At 42.4% G+C, this 22,180-nt stretch overlaps 2 protein-coding genes across 5 annotated transcripts in view; one reads left to right on the top strand and one right to left on the bottom strand.

Moving 5' to 3' along the window:
* The window catches only part of LOC141736126 (zinc-regulated GTPase metalloprotein activator 1A-like), a 28,878-nt gene extending 24,032 nt beyond the window's left edge, over positions 1 to 4,846 (bottom strand). For 3 of the 4 annotated variants that reach the window (XR_012584901.1, XM_074569856.1, XM_074569857.1), the window contains exons 1-4: positions 4,524 to 4,844; positions 3,362 to 3,448; positions 2,392 to 2,488; positions 1,180 to 1,271 (exon numbers count right to left, since the gene is read on the bottom strand). Coding sequence is in view for 3 of the 4 variants with exons in the window: in XM_074569856.1 (XP_074425957.1) it covers positions 1,180 to 1,271; positions 2,392 to 2,488; positions 3,362 to 3,448; positions 4,524 to 4,635 (388 nt within the window). In the remaining variant the exon portion in view is untranslated. Of the gene's footprint in view, positions 1 to 1,179; positions 1,272 to 2,391; positions 2,489 to 3,361; positions 3,449 to 4,523 lie in introns of all 4 variants that reach the window. The other variant, XM_074569855.1, reaches the window with a different exon arrangement.
* Positions 4,847 to 13,440: 8,594 nt separating this feature from the next.
* DOCK8 (dedicator of cytokinesis 8) overlaps positions 13,441 to 22,180 on the top strand; it is a 95,543-nt gene continuing 86,803 nt past the window's right edge. The window contains exon 1 of the mRNA XM_074570115.1: positions 13,441 to 13,639. Coding sequence (XP_074426216.1) covers positions 13,587 to 13,639 — 53 coding nt within the window. The 5' untranslated portion in view covers positions 13,441 to 13,586. The remainder of the gene's footprint in view (positions 13,640 to 22,180) is intronic.

The raw sequence follows: 22,180 nt of genomic DNA on the forward strand, positions 1-22,180 counted from the left end.
CCAAACTCATCCTAACACCTAAAACTCTCCACCTGAAGTGACAAGATGCAGTCCTTCAAACATAACTCTGTATCAACACCAAATACCTGTGTTCACAGTGCTTACTCATGCAAGATATAGCAAGGGCCACAACATCTAATGGTTTTCTGGTATCTATTGATTTTTCTTCCAAAAAGCTTAATAGTTTTCCAATTTGACTTAAATAGAATTTGTGTGTAACAGAGGCCAAATCAATGTCCTTTCTTTTAAAGAAAATTACTTTACCATGACAACTATTTAGCTGTGAGCTGGGAAGTGTCAGTCTCCTAAATGGGAAACAACTGAATTTCTGAAACGAATTTCCTTCACTCCCAATCAACAACACATTTTTAATTTAGATGGTTCTGAGAAAATTGTTTTAGATAGCTATTACTAACACGAGCTCAAGTTTAAACACCTTTTTAAAATAGGTATCACTAAAGAGCATGCAAGGAATTTGAAGATCTATTCTGTATGTAACGGAAGACTGTGTTAGTCTGTTTCACAGCATATTTTATCACTTCACAAAATATAAGACCTATCACAACCAATGTAACAATACATCATATGAGCGGTGGTACTGTAATGGTCTTTGTACAGTCCTCTATCTGTGTTTTTGTTGGTGTTTTCTTGTTCCCTTTGCTGTTCTGTTAAACTGCCTTTGTCTCAACCCAGGAGTTTTGCCTTTTTCTTCCAATCCTTACCCAGGGCAGAGGAAGTTTGAGAGAGTGGCCACATGGTTCTCTGTTGCCATCTGAGGCTAAACCACAACAAGACGCTAGTAATTTATACTTTAGAAGGAGCAACGTAGAACAGCAAAAGCCTACTGAAAACTACTAGTTTCAGTGTGCTTCTCTTCTCCAAGCCTAGTGTATTCTTTTGATAGAAATATATTTTAACTGGATTTCTGTTAAACTTTAGAGTCAATTTAGAGGGAGTTAAAAGAAAAAAACCAAACCAAAAAACACAGCCAAACCCCACTCACAATCCTGTTTCTGGACCTTATCCAATTCAGTTTTAGTCTATATAGCAATCAAAGCATGTGCCCGACAATGCACCACTTCATATTACATTTTGCACAGTGAACTGACTGGTGAGCAAATAAGCACTTCATAAAAACACAATAATTATCATGGTTATGAAAATCATAATGTGAACTACCTGGATCTGCCAAACCAGTTGTTTCTAGCAATATATAGTCAAATTTTCCTCTCCTTTGCATCAGGTTCTCAATAGCCTTCACACCATTGTCCCTGTAAAGAGAAACAATTAAACCTGAGAACAGAGAAAGCAAGCTAAAACAAGTATTAAGTATGTATCTTCTGATGCCAAATGCAGTGTCATCAAAGCAAAGGCCTGAGTCAGGACTTAAAGCCTACAATGAAAATTCAGTCATCAAACTCCTGCTCTAATATTAGGCAAATTGTAGTTTTCTCTTTCATTTTAGTCTGAAAATAGTATTTGCCTACTCCCCATAGGCATAATAAAGATGATTTAAATGAAGATTTGTTTTCAAACACTGAAAACCCTGTAAATTACAGTACGGCTGTGTAAATATGTAACTATTTAGTTGGGCAGCTGAGATTACAAAAAAGAAAAGAGGGGTGTGGAGGAGGTGTTCCACCTCACCTACAGCAAAATTAAAGTGTGTCACTTACTTAAATCTCAGCTGATGAAGTCAGCCTGAAGCAGAAATGTATGGCATTTTATATAAGAAAACAATGTATATAAACCACAGCAGCAATGGCAGTATTCCTCACATCCCAGTAGAACACAACGCAATAGAGTCTTCTGTTTTCCACTTACTATCCCAATTTAAAGCATAGCACCAGTTCTTCCAAATTTTCAGGACAAATAGGCTATTACAAACTTAGCACAAAATATCCAGCGTTCAAATAAACAGGGTAAAAACACGTCAAAGAAACAAACACACTCCTACTTTTAATGGGACCATCAGCTTACAGTTTGGAAGACTGTGTTTCATTATGTCACCAAAAGTATTACCCAACAGACAGAGAAAAACACAAAGTATTTAACGTGGAAATTAGGAAACTTGAGTCCTAGTTCCAGCCTCTCTGAATCTTTAGCTCTCTATAGAAAAGCATGTAATACTAACAGAAGATGGAGAGCCCCCCACCCTACAATATCCCAATGGTGTATAAGTTGATATTTAGATTATTTTTCTGAAAGACACCAAGTCCAGCAAAAGGAAATAAATTTTTTATCTCGCAAATTCCAATTCTTGTTTTATCTGAAAAAATAAGTCCCAATCAATACCACCATCAGTTTTAGGAATCAAATTCAGGATGTCTTCTCCTTTCTTCAATTCCCCCAAAACCCACTGTAAGAAGTTGTACAATAGTCCTTCCTTACTTTACCGAACAGCACAGGCAGCCATTTCTGAGCTCCAGCCATTCTTCATAGAGTTCTCCCCCTTGACTGATTGCCAGAGATTTCTCTAAGGCACTTCCTGGAAATAAAAGTAGTACCACAATTTAAATCTGCAAATTTGCACGACAATGCCTGCAAAAGAGACATGAAAGATAAAAAATGGTATACATTTTTACCCTTGGATTTTATTTTTTTCTTCTGAGACCATGTTTCTGACATGTTCTTTAGAAATTAGTATTCTCCATTTTATGAGAAACTTAACAGTCAAAGTCAAGTTGGTTCTACAAAGATCAAAACACAGAGGATGAAAGTACCGCATAAGCGCCACAAACTTTGCTAAAAGACAGGGAAGTCAGCCTCCACCTCCATATCAAATAAAGGTTCTGTTCCGTACATTTTAATTTAGGCCACACGATCAGAAAAGTAGCATGCATCTTTGTTGATGAAAACAAACAAACTGTAACAAGCTGTAAGCAGCCCTGACTATGGTACGGATATGAAACTATAGCCACAACAGTTAAAAATCCAGAGAAGGACAGCAAAGAGTTCAAAGAATCACAGACACCAAGGACACATCTTCCCATCTTCTTGATCTAGGATAATTTGTGATCTATAAGTGACTGAGGGGAAAGGAAAGAAAATACTATCTACCAACACATTACTGTAATTTCCATTTGCTTGAAACTAAGTAGGACAAACAGGGGTGCAGCACTTCCAACAGGGTGATATATTCATTTACTTGACTCCAAGGGACTGAATTTATGTACAAAACAGATTAATGCATGGCATTATTTGATGAATACCAGCCAAAACACTTTTTGGCCTTCTGAAGACTATGGGGTATGTCAATAATTTCAGTAATGAATTTAAAGCAACAGTGTTCTTGATTTCCATAAATTTCATATACTTGCCACTTTATGGATTAAAAAAATGTTTCTGCAGGTTTACATACCTTCTCCAAACTCATTCAGAATAACTGCTATTCTTTTCTTATGCTGTTCTGTCAGGATGTAATTTAGAAGAGTTGTTTTCCCAGCTCCTAGAACACGGACCATATTTCTTTTAAAATGTTTTTTAAAAAACTTTTCAAATAAAAAGAAAATACTGCACCAAACATATGCACACTTCAGACAAATCTGATCTGTCCTGAGGTATGAGTTTTCATTCTTGTATCCTGCATTCTATTATACCACTGTAAAAATTGATTTGTAGAAATATTTGACACCATGGAATTAGTTTTAAAAGATCTATAGTTTCCCATTCACTAAGTGTCAGTGCTTGGTAAACTCAGAAGTCCCCTACCAGCTGGGCAGTCTTTTCCTAGAAAACTCATTTTTATGTTTCTTTTAACAAAAGGCACACTTATTCTTCTCCCTCCTAATGCTTTTTGTGACCAGCTCTTTTGTCATCAGCAATCACTGCTCTGATATTAACCGCCATTAGAAGAGGCACTGTTAAGCAAGGTGTTCCCGACTTCCGTGATATCACTTTACTAACAGTTTCATTGCATGCACAAGATCACAGCTAGGGGAATTTGGAAAAGCAACCTTCCTTCCCTGCCCTCAGAGGTTTTTGAGAGAGTATGATACAGTACAAAACTACGACTTTTAGAACAGTGTTGACGATCCTGAAGCTCGATCTTTACCGTGCATAACTATACTTGAAGCTCCCAAGAACTGTGCTGGTTTAAGAGAGGGAAACCAGACCTGTCATTGGTAAGATCGCAATTCAGCCTGCATTGAACTGAGGCAAATACGTTACACTATTTTGACATTAAGTGGCCAAAAAAGCGGTTTGTCAAACATGACCAGCACGAACCAGACCCTGAAAACTGGCCGGTAAAATCAGGAACAGGAGCTTGCACAGCTGTCGAAAATCGTTCTGCCACTCGAACTGGACCCGCGCTCAGCGGGAGCCGGAGCAGGACGTGGGGCTGGGAGCAGCGCTGAGGGCTCCGCTCTGCTGCCCGCCCAGCCCCCGGGGGCGGAAGCTGCTGCCAGACCTGCCGGGCCGCTTCCCCGGAGCCCCCGCCGCAGCCTAGCCTCTCACTCGGCGGTCTCCGGACGCCACCAGCCCGCAGGCCTTGCCGGGGAGCGCGGCAGGCCGCTCCTCACCTAGGTAGCCCGTGATGATGGTCACGGGGATCTTCCTGCTGGGGCTGGACTCGCTGTCCTCCGCGCCGCCCGCGTCTATCGGGACGAGGTCGGGGCAGTCCTCGTCCTCCATGAGGGCCGCGGGCCCCTGCGCCTAGGGGGGACGAGGGGAGAGGCGCAGGGCGCTCGATGCGGGGCTGCCGGCCGGGGAGGGCGCGGCGCGCCGCTCTCCCCTCAGCTGCCACCCGCTTCCCCCCTCCCCGCGGCCGCCACCTGCGCTCGCCCCGCACCAGGCGGCCCACGCCGGGGTCCCGCCAGGCGGCTGCGCCTGAGAAGCACAGCAGGCATGCGCCACGGCAGGGCCCGCCCGCCGCCGCCGCGCTCTGTCGCGCAGGCGCAGCAGGAGGGAAGGCGAGGCGCGGCGGGCGTTACGCGTCCGTTAATGGCCGTTGGGTGGGCGGTGTGAGGTGGGTCATGGCGGCGGGGCGCCTCCCGTTGGGCGCGGTTGTGGCGGGCAGGGTCGTCCCGCCCGTTGCTCCTCCTCGGGCCAGTCTCAGGAAGCGAAATGTCGGGTCTGACCGGCAGGGAGCGCTCAAGGCGCCGCGGTCTGCCCGGCAGACCTTCGTGGGCGGTGGATGTGCTGTGTTTTGCTCGTAATCAAATAAAATTAAGCTGCAAATTGAATGTTAGCTTTCTCCATTTCCCATTAGATACCCTGAGGGTGCATATACGTGTGTAAGGTATATTTATGGTTAATTTAACAGTGTTGCAAACTCGTTAGCATGTTGTGGGCCATAGGTTTAGCAAATCGGTAATACATTTTCCGTTATTTCATGACAAAAGGTGTAAATGTAATAGTATTGGGGGAGGCATGGAGAAGAGATTTGGCTGATGCATACCAGTAGACGCATACACCTCAAAACCCAGGTGTGGTTCTCTGCTCTAAACATAACGTCCAGGACACAGGTTTGAGTAGGTTGATACAGTATGTTGGGCTTCATCTTGTATGTTTGTTGGCTTGTGTGGGAGTAAATGTACTTAGTATTTATCTTTGAATCTTCTTACACTTGTGTAGGTTAAAATATCCCTTAACTATCCGGGGTGGTACGATTATAACAAGAATGTAAGAGTCTGGTCTAAAAAAATGATCAAATAGCTTATATAATCCATTCATTCAGCTTGTCCTTGGAGATACAACCATGTTTATTCCAACAGAAATACCTATAGCTACATGATTATCCAGATAATAAGTTCAAAAGCAAATTATTAAAATATTGATTTGTGAGAGAAATGCGGGTGTTTTTTTTTTTCTTTAGTTGCAGTTAAAATCATTAATGGTGTCCTGCACCATAAATCTGCCAGCTCTGTGGAATGTCAGCAGCGGCACAAGCGTGAAACTTTTGAGTTTAACAAGGTGACAGGCTTAGTTATCTTTAGTAAATGAGGGTAGCTGACAAGAATCAGTTGTGGAGTTTGTGTTTCCTTAACTGGGGAAAATCTCACCCTTTCATTACAGGGTATAATTATATAGGTTGTTGATTTGTAGAGTTTTTGGACCAATACATGGTAAATGAATCTTCTCATGTTCTTGTTTCAACCACTTGAGTTAACCCCTTGTATGATGCATCCTATTTTAAATGAAAAACTTGATCAGTTTTTCAAAGCCGTATCTGTTAGAACCCTGACTGATGGTTTACGGTTTTGCTGTCCTGAGACTGCTCAACTTTACATAGTTCTGTTATTAAGGGATTGATTAAGAAAAATTTCAAGATTTTCACTGTGAGAAAGCTGTAGGGTAAAGGAAGGAAAAATAAGAAAGCTATCAACTTAGCATCACAGAGCGTATAAAAGGCTGTAAGTTGTCTTTCAGAAGTTAGACTATTTGTAATACTGAAAATTCATTTACATGTCAGTGAGACATCTGGTATTGGGGAAGAAAAAGGTGATAAAACCAGTGTCCTGGTTCTTTAAGCTGTTCTGCTTTTCACCAGTTCACATGACACTGCTCTTTATTTTTCTCTTGAATAAAATTACCTAAAATAAATACTGTGGTTTCAGGGTTTCCTTTTAGTTCCTTTAAAGTTAATGTTTAAACATTATAATTTTGCTGTAAGTATTAACCGTCTTTGCGTTTCTGCTGAATTATGTAATAAAGCCTACTTTGTAAAGATAGATGCAAAACCTGCATATTTTATTGTGGTGGCAGGTAAAATGAGCATAGCAAACCTAAATCTGGGTGGCGCAGTTGGAGTGTTTTATTCTAAGCTATTTGTAGAACAGACGCACAACATCAGAAAGCAGTAAAGTGTCGATGGGTACCAGGAAGTCGTATTTAATTATTACTTTAGGTGGCTGCAACTGAAATAAGCTAGTCCCTTCCCAAATGTTGAAGAACTCGGTGCAAGCAGAGCCTTTTGCTTCAGGCTGATTTGGATGATGGACAAAAGTGTTTAAGGGTGTTATTCTTAGAGGAGAATTGGGGAAGAAGACTGTAAGAGCCATGAAAATAAGGAAGAGGGTGCACTGAAGAGCATTGCAACTTGCTGATTCCTGACACAGTAGCAAGGGGAGCATGACCTGATTGAAACAGCAGGAAAAGGGAACCACTGGCATTTCCATATTAAGTGGAATGAACAGTCTCAAAGTGCCGTGGCTGCTAGAGAAAGGAGGTTTCTTTAAGGTCCTACTTGTCTGTATAGTACAATGTAGTTCAGCGTCACAGAGGAAGGAGATGCTGCAAAATCATACAATGATGCCCAATTTTTTTGAATTACAGTTAACCCGCAAAACAATGCGGAAACAGAAATTAAGTTCAGTTTTCTGATCAGCTCAGTAGCTGCTGAGCAGGCACATGTATGTCTCAAAATATAAGCTGGTAAACAGAAGCATAACTTTAGTATGATTTGCATACTCCCCTGGGTACATTTACTTCTTTCTTGTCAGTTATCTAACTATTTCTATATTAAACCATCTCTATTCTCTTACCTGTACTTGGATTGACAGCTTCTCCTGACAACTGGACTTTATTTTTCTTTGAAGCATACAGATTATTCACATGTTGCAGAAGAGAAGGAAGATCTTTTAAAAACACCAGCGTTACTTCAGTCAGTGCACCTGCTTTTTAACACTGCTGCTTTTTATGACTTATGTGCTCAATACGCAGTTATGATGTGAAACTTAGTGAAACTGAGAACATTAGAATAAAGGTATGGCTTATAGTCAGCATTTAAATACGGACATACATCATCTAGCAAGTTGCCTAATTGTGTGTAAGAAGATGATGACAGTAAGGAAAAATTTCACCAGTGTTGTCTCTGCTTAAGTTCTGTTTTGCTGTGAAGGTAAGCAAGGAAACGTTTTTCTTCAAGAAACTCTCTGTTGAGGATCCGGACAGTAATATTTGTATTTATGCAGACGAATTTGAACAGACAAATGGAAAAAGAAGATATGCTTTCACGTAGTCTTTTTTTTTTTTTTTACGTCAAGTGTTTTATGAAAAAACAGAAGGCTGCAAAGTGACTAAGTTCCCTTTCTCCTGTTTCACCAACACAGAAATGAAACTTAAGCCTAGGAGTGATTTTTTTTCTTTTTTTTTAAGGAAGGTTCAATATTTCATTGTGTCGTGGTTTGGCCTCAGATGGCAACAAAGAACCACGTGCCGCTCGCTCGGGCCTTCCCAATACAGGAAGAATCGGAAGAAAAAGGCAAAACTCTTTGGTTGAGACAAAGGCAGTTTAACAGAACAGCAAAGGGAACAAGAAAAAACAGCAATAACACGGATAGAGGAATATACGAACACAGTTACGGAACAACCACTCACTGATCAGACCGGGATGCCCCTGCCCACTCCAAGCATTGAATTCCTGCCCCCTCCCCAGCTCAGGGTGGGCAGGGCTCACATGGCATGGAATACCTGTGTCCTGGGGATCCTGCGGAAATTTAACCCTATCCCCACCGGAACCAGGACAATTGCCAATCTAGTTAATACAACAGCAGGAGTAATGGAAAATTCCACTTATTTTCCCGAGATTTAGCCTACTAAATTTCATATAGCATTTTTTGTTTAAAGCAATCTTGAATAAATCGCTTCAATTTTATTGGATACAGCTGAGATCTATGCCAGTGACAGCACTGAACTTGACAGCATGTCAGCTTCCTTTAAGGAGAGAGTGTCTGGTAGCACTGGCTACATTACACTCCTGTAGCCAGTGATGGTGCGGGATGGTGGGATATGAGCAAACATTAACAGGCATTGTGTGTTGCTGGCAGGTACTGCGATCATCACAGTTTTCATGTTGGTGTGACCCTCCAGATGTTCTTATGAAGTAATCAGATAACAGTTATTCATTACTGCAGTTATATACTGCTGGTGTATTTTGCCAAGGATGCAAACTTACGACTGTAAAAGATACTGAGAAAACTCACATGGACTTAACTCAGTTGCTGGTTGAGCATCGAAGGTATATCCTCTACAAATAAGCAGGTGACACTCAAAGCTTCAGCGGGGCTTTGTCATCCGTGACTATCCTGGGCCACAAAGTTGTGTTTAATGATGGGCGTGGTGCTGTAATACTCTATCACACAATAGCGTTCTTCACTGCCAGTGAAGTGACTGATAATTTACTCTTTTAAGAAAAAAGATGTTCGGAAATGTGTGTCTTAACAGAAAAAAAAAATCCCCTGGTAGGTGGCAGATAGACGTGCAGATTATTGTGTCTTCCAGCGTTTCCGCAACCTCAGCTTGCAAACTCCTTCAAAACAATAGGCAGCAGTAGCCATTCTCCCAGAAGCATGTGCCCAAGCTGTGCTGTCCTTACCACCACTCAGCTGCTCTTTGTGGCTGGGCCAGCAGCTCCTCAGCCTGCCCAGGAACAGCAACTGACTGGCCCTGGACCCACCACCTCCAGGTCAGGTTGCAGGAGGAAGACAAAAGCATGGTGAGAACATTTGAAGCCCAAGTGGAATGAGAGGGAAGTGTGGCTTTATGGCTGATTCTAGGGCTGAAGTGATGCAGCAACAATTAGAACCACCATTTGGGATGCATGATGTGGAAGATGGGGATGAGGACATGGGGGATGTAAGCATGCTTTCTACTGTATCATATGCAAGACCCACCAACAGCTGCTGCCATCCAAGCAAGCTAGGTTTGGAAAAACATGGTCTGTTCTGAGTTGCATTGCTTTCTTCAGTTTTGATTTTGTGCTGCCTTCACTGGCACCTGGCTTGATATCATTTTTCTAATCTGCTGACTGGAAAGATCTTGTTCTACTTCTTGTTCTAAAGGCATGATTAGACTTCATGACCTTGAATATAGTAGATCTGTTTGTTGCAAGAATTCAAACCATGGTGTTTAACAATAAGCTGGAGCAGCACTGTTAGGAATACTTAATTAGGTATGATAGTTTAAAAAAGTTGGTTTACCAACATCTCATTTGGTAGTACTCCAATGAGTTAATACCATGTAAACTTTCTTGATACAACTTCTATTTTTTTTCTTATTTTTCTTCCCAAAAAAGGCAATGGGTTGTTGGCATAATAGATGAAAAGGAATATTTGATGAGTTTTGCTCTCGTATGCTGAAGTAGGCTGCTGATAATTCAGTTCATCCAAAAAGATGAAAACTTACAATGATCTAAGTGTTTTGGATGTAACTGATGAACATACGAGCAGTTTTGTAAACCTTACTTTTGTCTGCCTCCTCAGACACTTTTTCCTGCATGTGACAAAATATTTTTGATTAATACTTTTGTCCATGCTTACCAAGAATGTATGTAACTGCAAAATAAATAGTTGTATCATTCATAAATGGGTATATTTCTGCAGATTGTGATGTTACCTGCATTGCTGCTAGCTCAATCTGTGTGGCCAAATTTGGCAATCAAGGAAGGTCCTACTTCATGCCACATGAGCCGTTAAGATGAAGCCTGGACTCTTTTTTTTAATAACTTCAATAAAAAATGAGGTAGTGGCTTCTTATTGAGTAGTTAGCAGTTCTGGAGAGACAGCTAGAAGAAGAAACATCTTCCTCTCTTAAGCAAACAAAACACAACACCCCAAACTCAATTAACCACAGACTTCAGTAAAGGAAGAACATCCAATTACTTCCATGGGACCTCCTTTTCTGTGAACAGAAAAACAGGTGTGAAACCTATCTAATACCACAACTGTTGCCTTACTGTCTCTACAACCAGACAATGTACAGAATGCTTTTTTTTCATTGCTTACTTTTCTCCTCCTTAGCTTAAGTTGCTGGCAACAGAGGCATAGGACTTCCTGGCAACTTTTGAAATTAAACAATGAAAAGGATAGTTATGGTCTTCAAAAGCAATATTTTGAGAAACAGAGAAGACCTGACTTCCTACTGTGGATGAGCAGCTCTTCTAGTGACAGATTATCTATAATGCATGGTTAAGCTACCAGAACGCAATTTCATGTCATAGCAAGGACCTACTGTACTAGTGGAGCATAACATTTTTTCCTCCGATTTCCCTTCAATTATACAGGAGATAGAATGAGTATCTTTGCATAACTGAGTATGCAAAGAGTACTTAAGAAGTATTTCTTGCCCGTCCTAGGTCCTTGCAGTGACCTAACATAGAAAATTGACAAACTGGTGTTTATTTCATGGCATTTTAAGGAGAACATGATTTATGTTAATCTATAATCTGAAATTCTGAAAAGCAAATATGAGAGAAGCTCCTCTGTCCACCAATTTCCTGTGAAAGCAAAGAGAGTAAGTACATCAGAAAGGGTAAGATGTTAAAATAAATATTTCAGCTTGATTTTGTGTGCGTAGCTTTCAAAGGTGCTGAGGCCCTCGACTCCAAGTAGAATAGGTAAGGGATGCATACCATTGGTCTAGAAAAAAAATCAAACACTGGGCGTGTCAGATTAGTCTCTCAAAAATGGATGTGACCATTTAAATTACGTGTGTCTACTAAAATTAAAAAAGGGTTACATTTTTCCTGTTTCTTTCCACAGTTGACACAATGTGATCGCAGCTGCCTGTCAGAAGGCAGGCAGCACACTTTGAGTTTCTTGTAGAGCATTAAAGCATCTATTAAAACCACGGCCAGTTTGTGCAGTGAAGAGGGTTGTGAAGGCGGTGACCATCTTCAAGAGACACCTGCCAGTGCGGACAAGAAGAAAGGTGGTGGGAAGTTGTGCCTTGCCACGTCCAGAATCTCTAGCACTCCAGAGTTTTCTTGTCACCAACACACATGCCGGATCATAGCTACCTATCGGTGATTTGTAACTAAGTGATATTTAAGTCAAAATCACATGTACGTAAATGGCCTTAGCTTTATCATGGTGACGTAAAGAAAGGATGGGTGTGGTGGGTAAGTTCTGTGCAATTACCTGTCTAATTTATTCTTCCCAAAGCAAATGTTTGTTAGTTAATGCCATTATATTAATAATATATTTAAATATTTTCTTTCTGAGGTTTTCAGATTCATCTCTGAGATCTTATTCGGCTGTAGGTCCTTGTAGGTTTGTTCCCCCAAAATATACCCATATGTGTTTCCATTTTCAACACTTTTTATTTACTTCTGTGTTTTGTTAAATCTTTCACCTCTTCAGCCTTCTGCACTTCCCTAACAGCAAATAGACAGTGCTCTTCAAGGACCGTAGGGGTTAACATTCATATTTGAGACCACTCATACTTAGCAGTGCTCTGGAGAATGGTGAATCCTGCAGGTTAAGAGGTAATTGTTAGTAGCACAATTTTAGACCTTCACTGTTTGATAATTTTCCACTCCTTGCCTCAAATCGCACTGTTTTCCTTTAGATACCCTCCAGAATGGAGAGATTTTTGACTGCTGTTCAATGGGTGAATCCTGATGCTGTTGCCACCTAGGCGTGGGTGTAATAACAATAGGACAACCTAAAACTAAATTGCCTCTGCTACCCCAGAATTCACCTGTCGAAACCATGTTTGGCTTCTGTTCCCCCTTTGAAATGAAGTCTGAGTTCTGCTTATCTGCAGAAGCAGTGAAATCTGCACCAAGGCTGAGAGAAAAATATCAGTCAGGAAACACCGCTTTGTAAGACAACCAACCACAAGACGCTTACTAAAAATGGCCTTTTAAAACAGCTGAGCTGTAAGTGCAGGTGAAGAGAACAGCAGCAGGGCCCGCTCTGTGCCAAGCCAAGCTGGTATCTTGTGTTACTGCGTGTGAGTTTAGGGGTAAGAGAAACATATATCCTGGGGGCAAGTGTCCATTGGCAAAATATCACCCCAGGTAAAGAGCTGGCTTCTATTTCTTACACATCACGGTCTCCCCCTGCCCGAAGAGCTCCATCCCTGTGCCAGCGGGCCGAAGGAAGGATCCCAGCTGTCTCCCCTGCCCAGAGGGCGGTGGGCGCCGGTCTGCCCTACCCTCAGCAGCGCTGCCATGCCCTGCTTTGCCCTGTCCTGCCCTGTCCTGCCCTGTCCTGCCCGGCCGTGCCCGGCGGCCGCGCCTGTTCCGCCGGCGGAGGACGGGCTGGACCGGGGGCGGCGCGGGGCCCGTCTGGCGCCCAGCGGTGCCCAGCGGTGCCCGCTGCCTCCTCGCTCACCCCCCCGGGGGTGTCTGACACCCGCACCGCAGTTTCCAAAATAAAAGGGATTTGGGGGGCGGGGGGGATGCGCAAGGATTTCCGCAGCTGTATGCCTTCACGGGGACAAGGTGTCTTCCCTCCTTATTGCGCTTGCCTAAATGCCTGCCTTCCCCGCTGCTTCCCTCCTGATCCCTCCAAAATACTCGCGGGCCGTTCGGGTGTCGCCTGTGTGAAGCGGGGAGGTGTAATTTCTGCCGCCCCCCGAAGTCGCCCGGGTGCGGTGCCACCGCGGCGGGCAGCCCCCCGCAGCCCCCGGGGGGTGCGAAGCCAGCTGTGCACAGGGGCAGATCCCTCCCACTCCGGCCGATTTCGGTTAGGAAGGTGAAATGCGGAAGTTGCCACCCAGAACTGTCAGAGGACCGTCGGGTTTTTAGCCCGCAGCATGCAATTAAGAAAAATAAATAAATGAAATAAAGCCGCCCTTCGTGCGCACAGCCGGCGTCGGTCCTCCTCGGCAGCCGGCACCCGCGGCTGCTCTCCCGCATGGCGACTTTACCCGCCGCAGACAGGAGGGCGTTCGCCCTGAAAATCAACAGGTAAGGGGTTTTCCTCGTACCTCGCAACTATTCCTGACCAGCCTTAGCCTGAGACCCGGCCAAGGCAGGCGACCGGGCTGTGGGAGCGGGGGCGGGACGGCTCCTCCCCGAGAGACCCTCGGGGCGGGGAGCCATCTGCCAGCTCCAGATAGCCCGGCTGGCCCTGCCGCCGCCGCCCGCCGCTGGCTAGCCTTCGGGCCGGCAACCCTCTCCCCTCGCTGGCCAGCCTTCGGGCGGGCACCCCCCCTCCGCTGCCGGGCTGCTCCCGCCGGCGGCAAGCGGTGTCCCTGGGCGCGCCCCGCCGGTCCGCTCCCGACGCCGCGGAGCTGCATCTCCAGGGTGGGCTTCTGCAGCACAGTTTGCTGTGACAAAGTGTAGGCAGACGAAGCCGGCTACGGGTGTGTGTCCTCCGGCTGGGAGGAAACGTCCAGTCTCCCCCCCAGGAGTTTGTTCCCTTTCTGTTCTGTCCCAGCAAGCCCCGAGTCCTTGGAGGGACCGCTCGCTGGCGGCGGGGGCGCAGGGTTCGGGATCCTCCTCCCCACCGCAGCAGCAAAACAACCTGGTGCCTAAATTATCGCCCCTGGGAAATAAAGTTTTTATGTAGGGCACCAATTCTGCAATGACGTACATCTCCGGGATATTTTTTTTTCCTTCTCGCCCTTTCATCTATGAAAAGAAAAAAAAATCCTCCTGATTTAAAATAAGTCTATCTCCCCGCTTCCCTCCCTAAACCAAATAAATTAGACTTCAGCTGTTGGAACACGGAACTCTTCTGACTGAGCTTGCTGCCTGCTAGACTTTGGTGTCTTTTCCCAGGGAAGTGCTGACTCTCAGCTGGTCTGTGCTGTGGTGGCAGTATGAGCCCAAGACACTTATTTTCATATTGTTGGGTAAAAGGAAAACACAGGCCTCCTTTTCAAGACTCTTGTCATCTTAGGCAAAAACTGTGTTTCCAGGGTGTTGATGTAAGTACAAGGTAACTGAGTTTGCTGACACATGAAAGAACAAATAACATAATGGTAATATAAACTGAGGATAGGTCTCTGTGCCAGAGAGAAAAGTATGCAGAGAAACTCCACCTCCTCAGCAATTTGTTGGAAGGCATGGGGCTTGCAGTCGCAGAGGATAAAATTAGCTCCACTGCGATGTGCCTTTCCCATGGCAGAATACGCATCCGTGTACCTTTCCATATCCTTTGGGAATTCATTTTAAATTTATGGTGGAATATTCACAAGAGTGAGACATCATATTGAGAAGCCATCAGAAGAGGAGTTCACTACAGGATCCTGCCTCAATTCCCGATCATGTGGAGACTCGCTTGAATAAAGACTGTAACTGGCTGATATTTAGAGGGTTAGGATTATTTTCTTTCTTCCTATTTTTAGGGTCAGCTTTCAGGCAGCTTTTCCCAGCAGTGGTGATGGTCACTGTTCATCTGTATGACTAAACCCTGGCAAAGTAGTGGAATCATAACAATATATCTGTCTTCATTTCACAAACACTCACAAAAGTTTTGCTAGTCAGAGCTGTTGTGAAATTAAACCATTATAATATTTTTTATTTCTTTTTCTTTTGATTCAATAGTGAAACACTCAGTATTTTTTGTAGCAAATGTTCAAATACGTTATTCGTCATGTTCTGAATATGATTCCATTTTAACAATCTGAATGTTTATTTTGTAAGTAAGAATATTTGCTTTTACACAGTATGGTAGATTACATACATTTGCTAACATCATGTTTCCTGTTCATCAAAAGGTTCAGGTCATTTTTACATGACTCAGTTTGTTCTACTGAAATAGAGTGATATATCTTCACAGAAGTGCTTTCAATGTAGTGTTCTGTGTTTTTTGAAAGGAATTGTCAAAGTAAGAGGAATAATAGGTCAGTCTGTTAGCTTTCTTGCCTGTACACAAAAGGTTAATTTACAGCTATAAAATTTTGTTCCTTTTTCTTCAGAGTTCCTGAGTTTACTTCTTCAAAATGCAACTCAGTGAAAGCTGGACATTGCTGGCAAGGCATCATTTACAGGAGTTACTACATTGCCTGCATAATTATCTCCATTCACTACAAATTTGCATGCAAGCTCGTCTCTTTCTCACTGTCTCCTGCCAGTGACTTGTCTAAGCTATATAGTGGTTTTATGAATACCAGCAGAATTTTAGGCTCTGTACTGATTCCTCTTAATGACAAATCCACCACCTCCCTGGTAGCTATGTAAGGTGTACCCCGGTGTGTTCGGTGAAGCATGATAGATATCTGACCACCTTATGAACTATGCTAAACACCATTCTGTAAAAAATTAGCAATGACGTGATCTAAAATGTTGTGTTGGTGGTCTTGTCATGATTTAAATTTAGTGTCAGTTATCGATCATGAGCACTGGAGCTGCAGATGCTTCATGAGCAGCTGTTACACAACAATCACATTTGTTTAAAACAAGGTTGAACTTTAAAATCAGACCTTCAAATGCCTTCAAACTCGAAAGTGGCGTATGCAACCTGCCCACATAAGCATGTCTTCCTATCATTTTGTTTTTCCTTCCACCCATCTGGTGTCTGTTGCCCCAACCTGTTGCTTCCTGCCTTTTTTAATCCTGCAAAGACTTGCACATATGTTTTTAATGCAAGTATGTGAGTTGTTCTTTCTGTTTTGATGGGATAACTTTTATGTATAATGATGTTCATCTCATACGTAGAGGTGAAGGAGCAAGGCTTTACTGTCCCTCATCTCAGGCAGCATTCCTACTACTTACCTGCATATTACCCAGAGCTAAGTTGCTGAAAACTGAGCAGGACCTCAGAAAACATTCTCCTCAAATAACACTTTATTTTTGTTATGTGAGAAATTAAATTCCTGTCCAACTTCATACGTTCTTTGAAATGAAGCCTAAACTATCACTTAAAAGTAAGTTGTAACTGGCTTTTCAAATGGCCTCCTGTATTGGACAAAGGAATGGGAAGAAACCTCTCATTAATGTGCAAAACTAAGAGACGTTTATGTCACTCTCCTAGAGTGTTAAGTGTCTGTGGTGGTTGGAAGCCAGCATGGGACATGAAAAATCAGATCATTCTTGTTGAGTCGAGCCCTGGATAGTAATTAGAAGGTATCTGGATCACGTGTCGTAAATGTATCTACTTTCCAATCACAGTATTTATACCCAGAAACCAAGAAAGTTGAAAAATAATTTTGTAAACTGATGAGAAAAAACAGCTTATCATTGCTGAAAGTGTGGGCTCTAACATGTACCAGCTGAGCAGTGCACATTCGAGAGACCATAAAAGCTGAATTTTAATCAGTTTGCCTCAGCAGCGTGTTAGGATAAACACAGCATTCATAGAAGAGATTTTCTATTTTTATTACTTTCATTTAGCCAGTGTAGTTTACTATTTTATCTTCCAGGTAGATCTTTCAGTAGTAGTTATTTGGTTTGACTTCAAGTGAAGAAAATGGTGTTTTGGCACCAACGTAGGGCCCTGGCCACCAGTGCTATCCATTCAAAACATTTCAACACATAAATTACAAAACAGAGAACTATCAAGAGCAGCAATACAGCTCTCTAACACATCACTTAACTTCCAGTTATGTGATTCATGCAGTTAAAAACCCTCCCAATAGACATACTCCTCAGCTGCCTCTACAGATAATCAATGTCTGCATTTTACAAGTGTTATAAAACAAAATTTTAGCATTTACTTGTATCATTTCATTTCCTTGTCCCTGAAATTGTCCAGTTGCCAAATAAAATTTTCTTTTCCTGTTCTGGTTTTAAGATATGTACTTAAGGATGAGTTTACACACATAGATTTATATGAAAAAAAAACAACAAACCAAACAGCCCACACTACCAATATTAAAGCAAACTTTTAGCTAAAGATTTGAAATTTTAAAAAGCCTGTGATAAAAGTCAAACTCCTACCTAATTATCAAATTGTACTGTGGATTCTACTTTACGTTAATGATGCCAATACATTTAAATTATTTCTACCTGAAAAGAAAAGGTCGACTTAAATCTTATATGGTACAAAGTCTCAGTTCTGAAGACTCACAAGAGGTTACCCTAAATAGCACAGGCTGTTGCAGAGGGGTCAGGTACAGTGCAAAATGGTTTTCTGCCTGGTGCAGACCAGGCCATTTCCTATGTACTCTGATAGCAGGTTTCTGTTCAGTGCTACCCCTTTATGGGGCTGAGGCCAGCATTTTTTGATTGAATTTCAATAAAACCCGTGTTATTTGGATATGATAAAATGCTAATTACTTAAAAGGATTGTCCACACTCCATTGTATAGGCCAAGCTATTTCTTTCAATTAATTTTTCTTTTTAAACTTCAATAAGCTGCAGGGAGAACCTCAGACCTTTGTACATACAATAGATTTATGCAGTAAGTATAAAGTTCTAGTGCATTTTTAAAAAGATGTGGCAAATTCTCAGTTTTTTACATAAAGTAATACATTATAAACCTTAATAAAGTTACCAGTCTGCTAATAGCAAAGGCATTTTCCATGTGTTTGCTGCATACCTAAAACGTATATTCATACTTTATCAACTTTTAAAAGCTGCTTGTAGATATGTCCTTCTTATCAAGTATGACCGTTGAGCCATAGCCTTATGATATGTAATGTCAGGACAGTGGCATTATCAAAAATTCTGTTTTCGTTTTTACTGAGTCAACATAACTCAAGAAAGGGAGTCACAAAGGGGAGCACACTTGACGAAAGGGTTGAATGCTGCTTTACTCTAATGAATTGCATCCTGGGAATCTTTCTAAGTGAGGGTAACTCAAGCTAATAACCCTTTGCAGACTTATATTCAAGACAGTTTTTTCAAATGATCAAATAATAACCCATTTGAATTAATCTAAAATCTATACCATAAATATATGTGTGCACTGTGACTTTTAAGAGGGGTTAATAAAGTCCAATTTGTAATTGCTATGGCAAAAGACTACCTCTTACATACTACATGTGTGAAATAGTAGTGATTTTATATTTGGTACAGAGAATATTAAACACTAATAATAGATTAAAGATGAAAAAGTAGGATGTATTTAGGTTTCATATGTTATGTGTAACAATATGTTAGTCACAATTTATAGTAAATGGCCAGTTTTCTTAGATTTACATAAAAAAATAAATGAGAAGCTGTTTTTTTAATCCTTCAGAGAAAATTACTTGGAGTTGCAGGCACAGGGAGTATAAAGACCAGGTTTGTATCTTGGAACCATAGAAAGGCTTGGATTGTAAGGGACCTTCAAAAATCACATAGTCCAATCCCCCTCCCATAGGCAGGGACGTCCTTAACTAGACCAGGCTGCTCAAAGCCTCATCCAACCCGACCTTGAACATTTCCAGGGATGGGGCATCCACAACTTCTCTGGGCAAATTGTGCCTGTGTTTTACCACCCTCACAGTACAGAATTTCTTCCTAATATCTAATATAAATCTACCTTCTTTCAGTTTAAAACCATTAGCCTTTGTCCTACTGCTACAGGCCCTACTAAAAAGTCTCTCTCCATCTTTGTTATAATCCCCCATTAAGTATTGAAAGGCCACAGTAAGGTCTCTGTGGAGCCTTCTCTTCTCCAGGCTGAACAGCTCCCACTCTCTCAGCCTTTCCTCGTAGGAAAGGTGCTCCAGCCCTCTGATTATTTTTGTGGCCCTCTTCCAGACCTGCTCTAACAGCTCCATGTCTTTCTTGTACTGGGGGACACAGAGCTGGATACAGTACTCCAGGTGGGGTCTCACCAGAGCGAAGTAGAGGGTCAGAATCACCTCTCTCAGCCTGCTGGCCACGCTTCTTTTGATGCAGCCCCAGAGACGGTTGGCTTTCTGGGCTGCAAGCGCACATTGTCTACTCATGTCCAATTTTTCATCCACCAGTACCCCCAAGTCCTTCTCATCAGGACTGCTCTTAATCCATTCATCCCCCATCTGTACTGATCTTGGGGGTTGCCCTAATCCAGGTGCAAGACTTTGCACTTGGCCTTGTTCAACTTCATGAGGTTCACACAAGTCCATCTCTTAAGCCTGTCAGGGTCCCTCTGGATGGCGTCCCTTCCCTCAAGCGAATCAGCCGTACCACTCAGCTTGATGTTGTCTGCAAACTAGCTGAGGGTTCACTCAATCCTACTACCTGTCATTAATGAAGATATTAAATAGTATTGGTCCCTGTACTTACCCTTGAGGAACACCACTCATTACTCATTTTCATTTAGATATTGGGCTGTTCACTGTAACTCTTCAGATGTGGCCATCCAGACAGTTCCTTATCCAACTATACAGTCCATCCATTAAATCCATGTCTCTCTAATTTAGAGGTAAGAAAGTTGTGGGGGGCCGTACAGAAGTCAAGGTAGATGACATCAGTTGCTTTTCCTTTGTCCACTGATGTAGTCACTTCATTGTAGAAGGCCACTAGATTAGTCAGGTACGATTTGCCCTAGATGAAGCCATGTTGGCTGTCTTTAATCACCTCCCTGTATCCTTATGCTTCAGCATATAACATATAAAGATAAAAGACATGGACACAGAACCCAGGCATGTCTCACCAGCACTGAGCAGAAGGGAAGGATCACCTCCTTCAACCTGCTGCCTACTGCACACCAGGATAACACTAGCCTTCTTTGCCACCAGGGCACATTGCAGGCTCATGTTCCACTTGGTTGAAACCATGGTCTCCTAGAATCTGCATGGTCATGGTCTTCTAGGACCTCCGGGTACTTTTCTGCAAAGCTGCTTTCCAACAAGGGCCCAGCATGTATTGGTGAGTGGGGATGTTCCAGGTGCAGGACTTTGCGCTTCTCCCTGTTGAACTTCATGAGGTTCCTGTCAGCCCATTTTCTCCAGCCTGTCAAGGTCCCTCTGAAGGGCAGCACAGCCTCTTGTGCATCAGCCACTCCTCCCAGTTCTGTGTCATTAGTAATCTTGCTGAGGTCACACTCTGCTCCAAAATCCAGACAATTAAGATGTTAAACAGGATTAGACCCATTATTGGCCCCTGGGGTATACTGCTAGTTAATGGCCTCCAATTACTTCATGCCACTGATCACCACGCTCTGGGCCTGCCTGTTCAGTCTGTTTTCGGTCCACCTCATTGTCTGCTCATCCAGACTGCTGGCTTGTACTTCACCAGTTTAAGACGCAAGTTTCCTTTAAACATAGGAAGAACCTAATCTCTTTCTTCTCAGGAAGAGTCATTCCATCTTCCTGACTCACTGCAAGCTGACTTCTCTTTGCTTTTTATGGCGTCATTGCCTTAGTGTCTTTCTGGATTTGTATTCAGCACAAGGAATAGATTGTACATGGCTCTAAAACAGGTGCAGAGAGGGGAGAGGAGACAGGAAGCTCTACTTGATATGCTACTCATAAAGTCCAGTCCCCACTGCAGCCTCTGCACATAGATGCTTTACCTCCCTCCCACCACTGTTTGGATTCAAGGCAATCTGAGTGAGTAGAAAAGATAAGGAGTTGAGACCAGGGTTTTATTCACGTTGTTACCAGTCATGATTGCTCACTGCATGTGAAGGACTAAAGAGCCATCAAATGCCCCAGATGGCTGTTTCTTTAGGTATAATAACCTCTCTCTCTTTTTTGGGGACATTTTTACAGGTACTCCTCCACAGCAAGGGAGAGATGTAACCTGCAGGAATAACAACCTTCTAGGTCTACCACAGCCAAGAATATTAAAGCAGGCTAGGGATGGATCCTATCTATTGTAAATAGTTCTAAAGATAATAAAGGGAACTTCCTAGTGCCTGTGAGGTTATCTTTTCATCAGCCCTAAAGATAACTCATTTGCCTTTGCTAGGGTGTTTCCAGTGAGCAATCAAATTAGATTAAATCTATACCAGTGCAGTGCTTCTAAACATGTTTTACAACTATGCTTGAGTAAATGACAAATTTGAGTGGTATGCGGTTTGACTGGTCACAATGTACAATTCAAACCAATATCAGCTGGTTTGCACCTCACATTCTGGCGTTGATAATTGTTGCATTTAAGCCCAACTATATCAAAGCCTGTCTGCATCCACACAGCCTGTTGAATTGTACCTGGGAGTAAGCATATGAGCTAGAACATAGCTGGAGGCCATAAGAGAGACAACTGCATGAAAGGAGTAATATTTGCAGTAATATTTGTTATGGACTAGGCTTAGATTGCAAACGGTCATGTTTTATACAAGCACAAAATTAATAGAAAGAAAAGCAAAAAATGCACAAAGTCATGTTTGTGCAAAACTGTGTGTCCGTCCTTAAGATGTTCCTAATTCTGATGGGGAACTGTGGGAACATTGCTTCCTCCTCTAACAGAGGTGGATTGTAAATCATTTACAGGAATAAGTTGAGGAAGAAAGTAGTATTATGTATCAAGATTGTGCCATAGGTTATTAATTCATAGTGCTAATATAAATCCCTGTAAGTATCTGGTCGTTTTTCAAAGATGAGATTATTCAGGATGTTCTTACTAGATTTGACATCCTATTGTCCATCACAAAGACTAAATGCACAGACCTTTCCTCTGGTATGCTGTGCAAAAGATTACAAC

This window comes from Larus michahellis, chromosome Z (genome assembly GCF_964199755.1).
Source record: "Larus michahellis chromosome Z, bLarMic1.1, whole genome shotgun sequence".
In the NCBI taxonomy this organism is placed as follows: Eukaryota; Metazoa; Chordata; class Aves; order Charadriiformes; family Laridae; genus Larus; species Larus michahellis.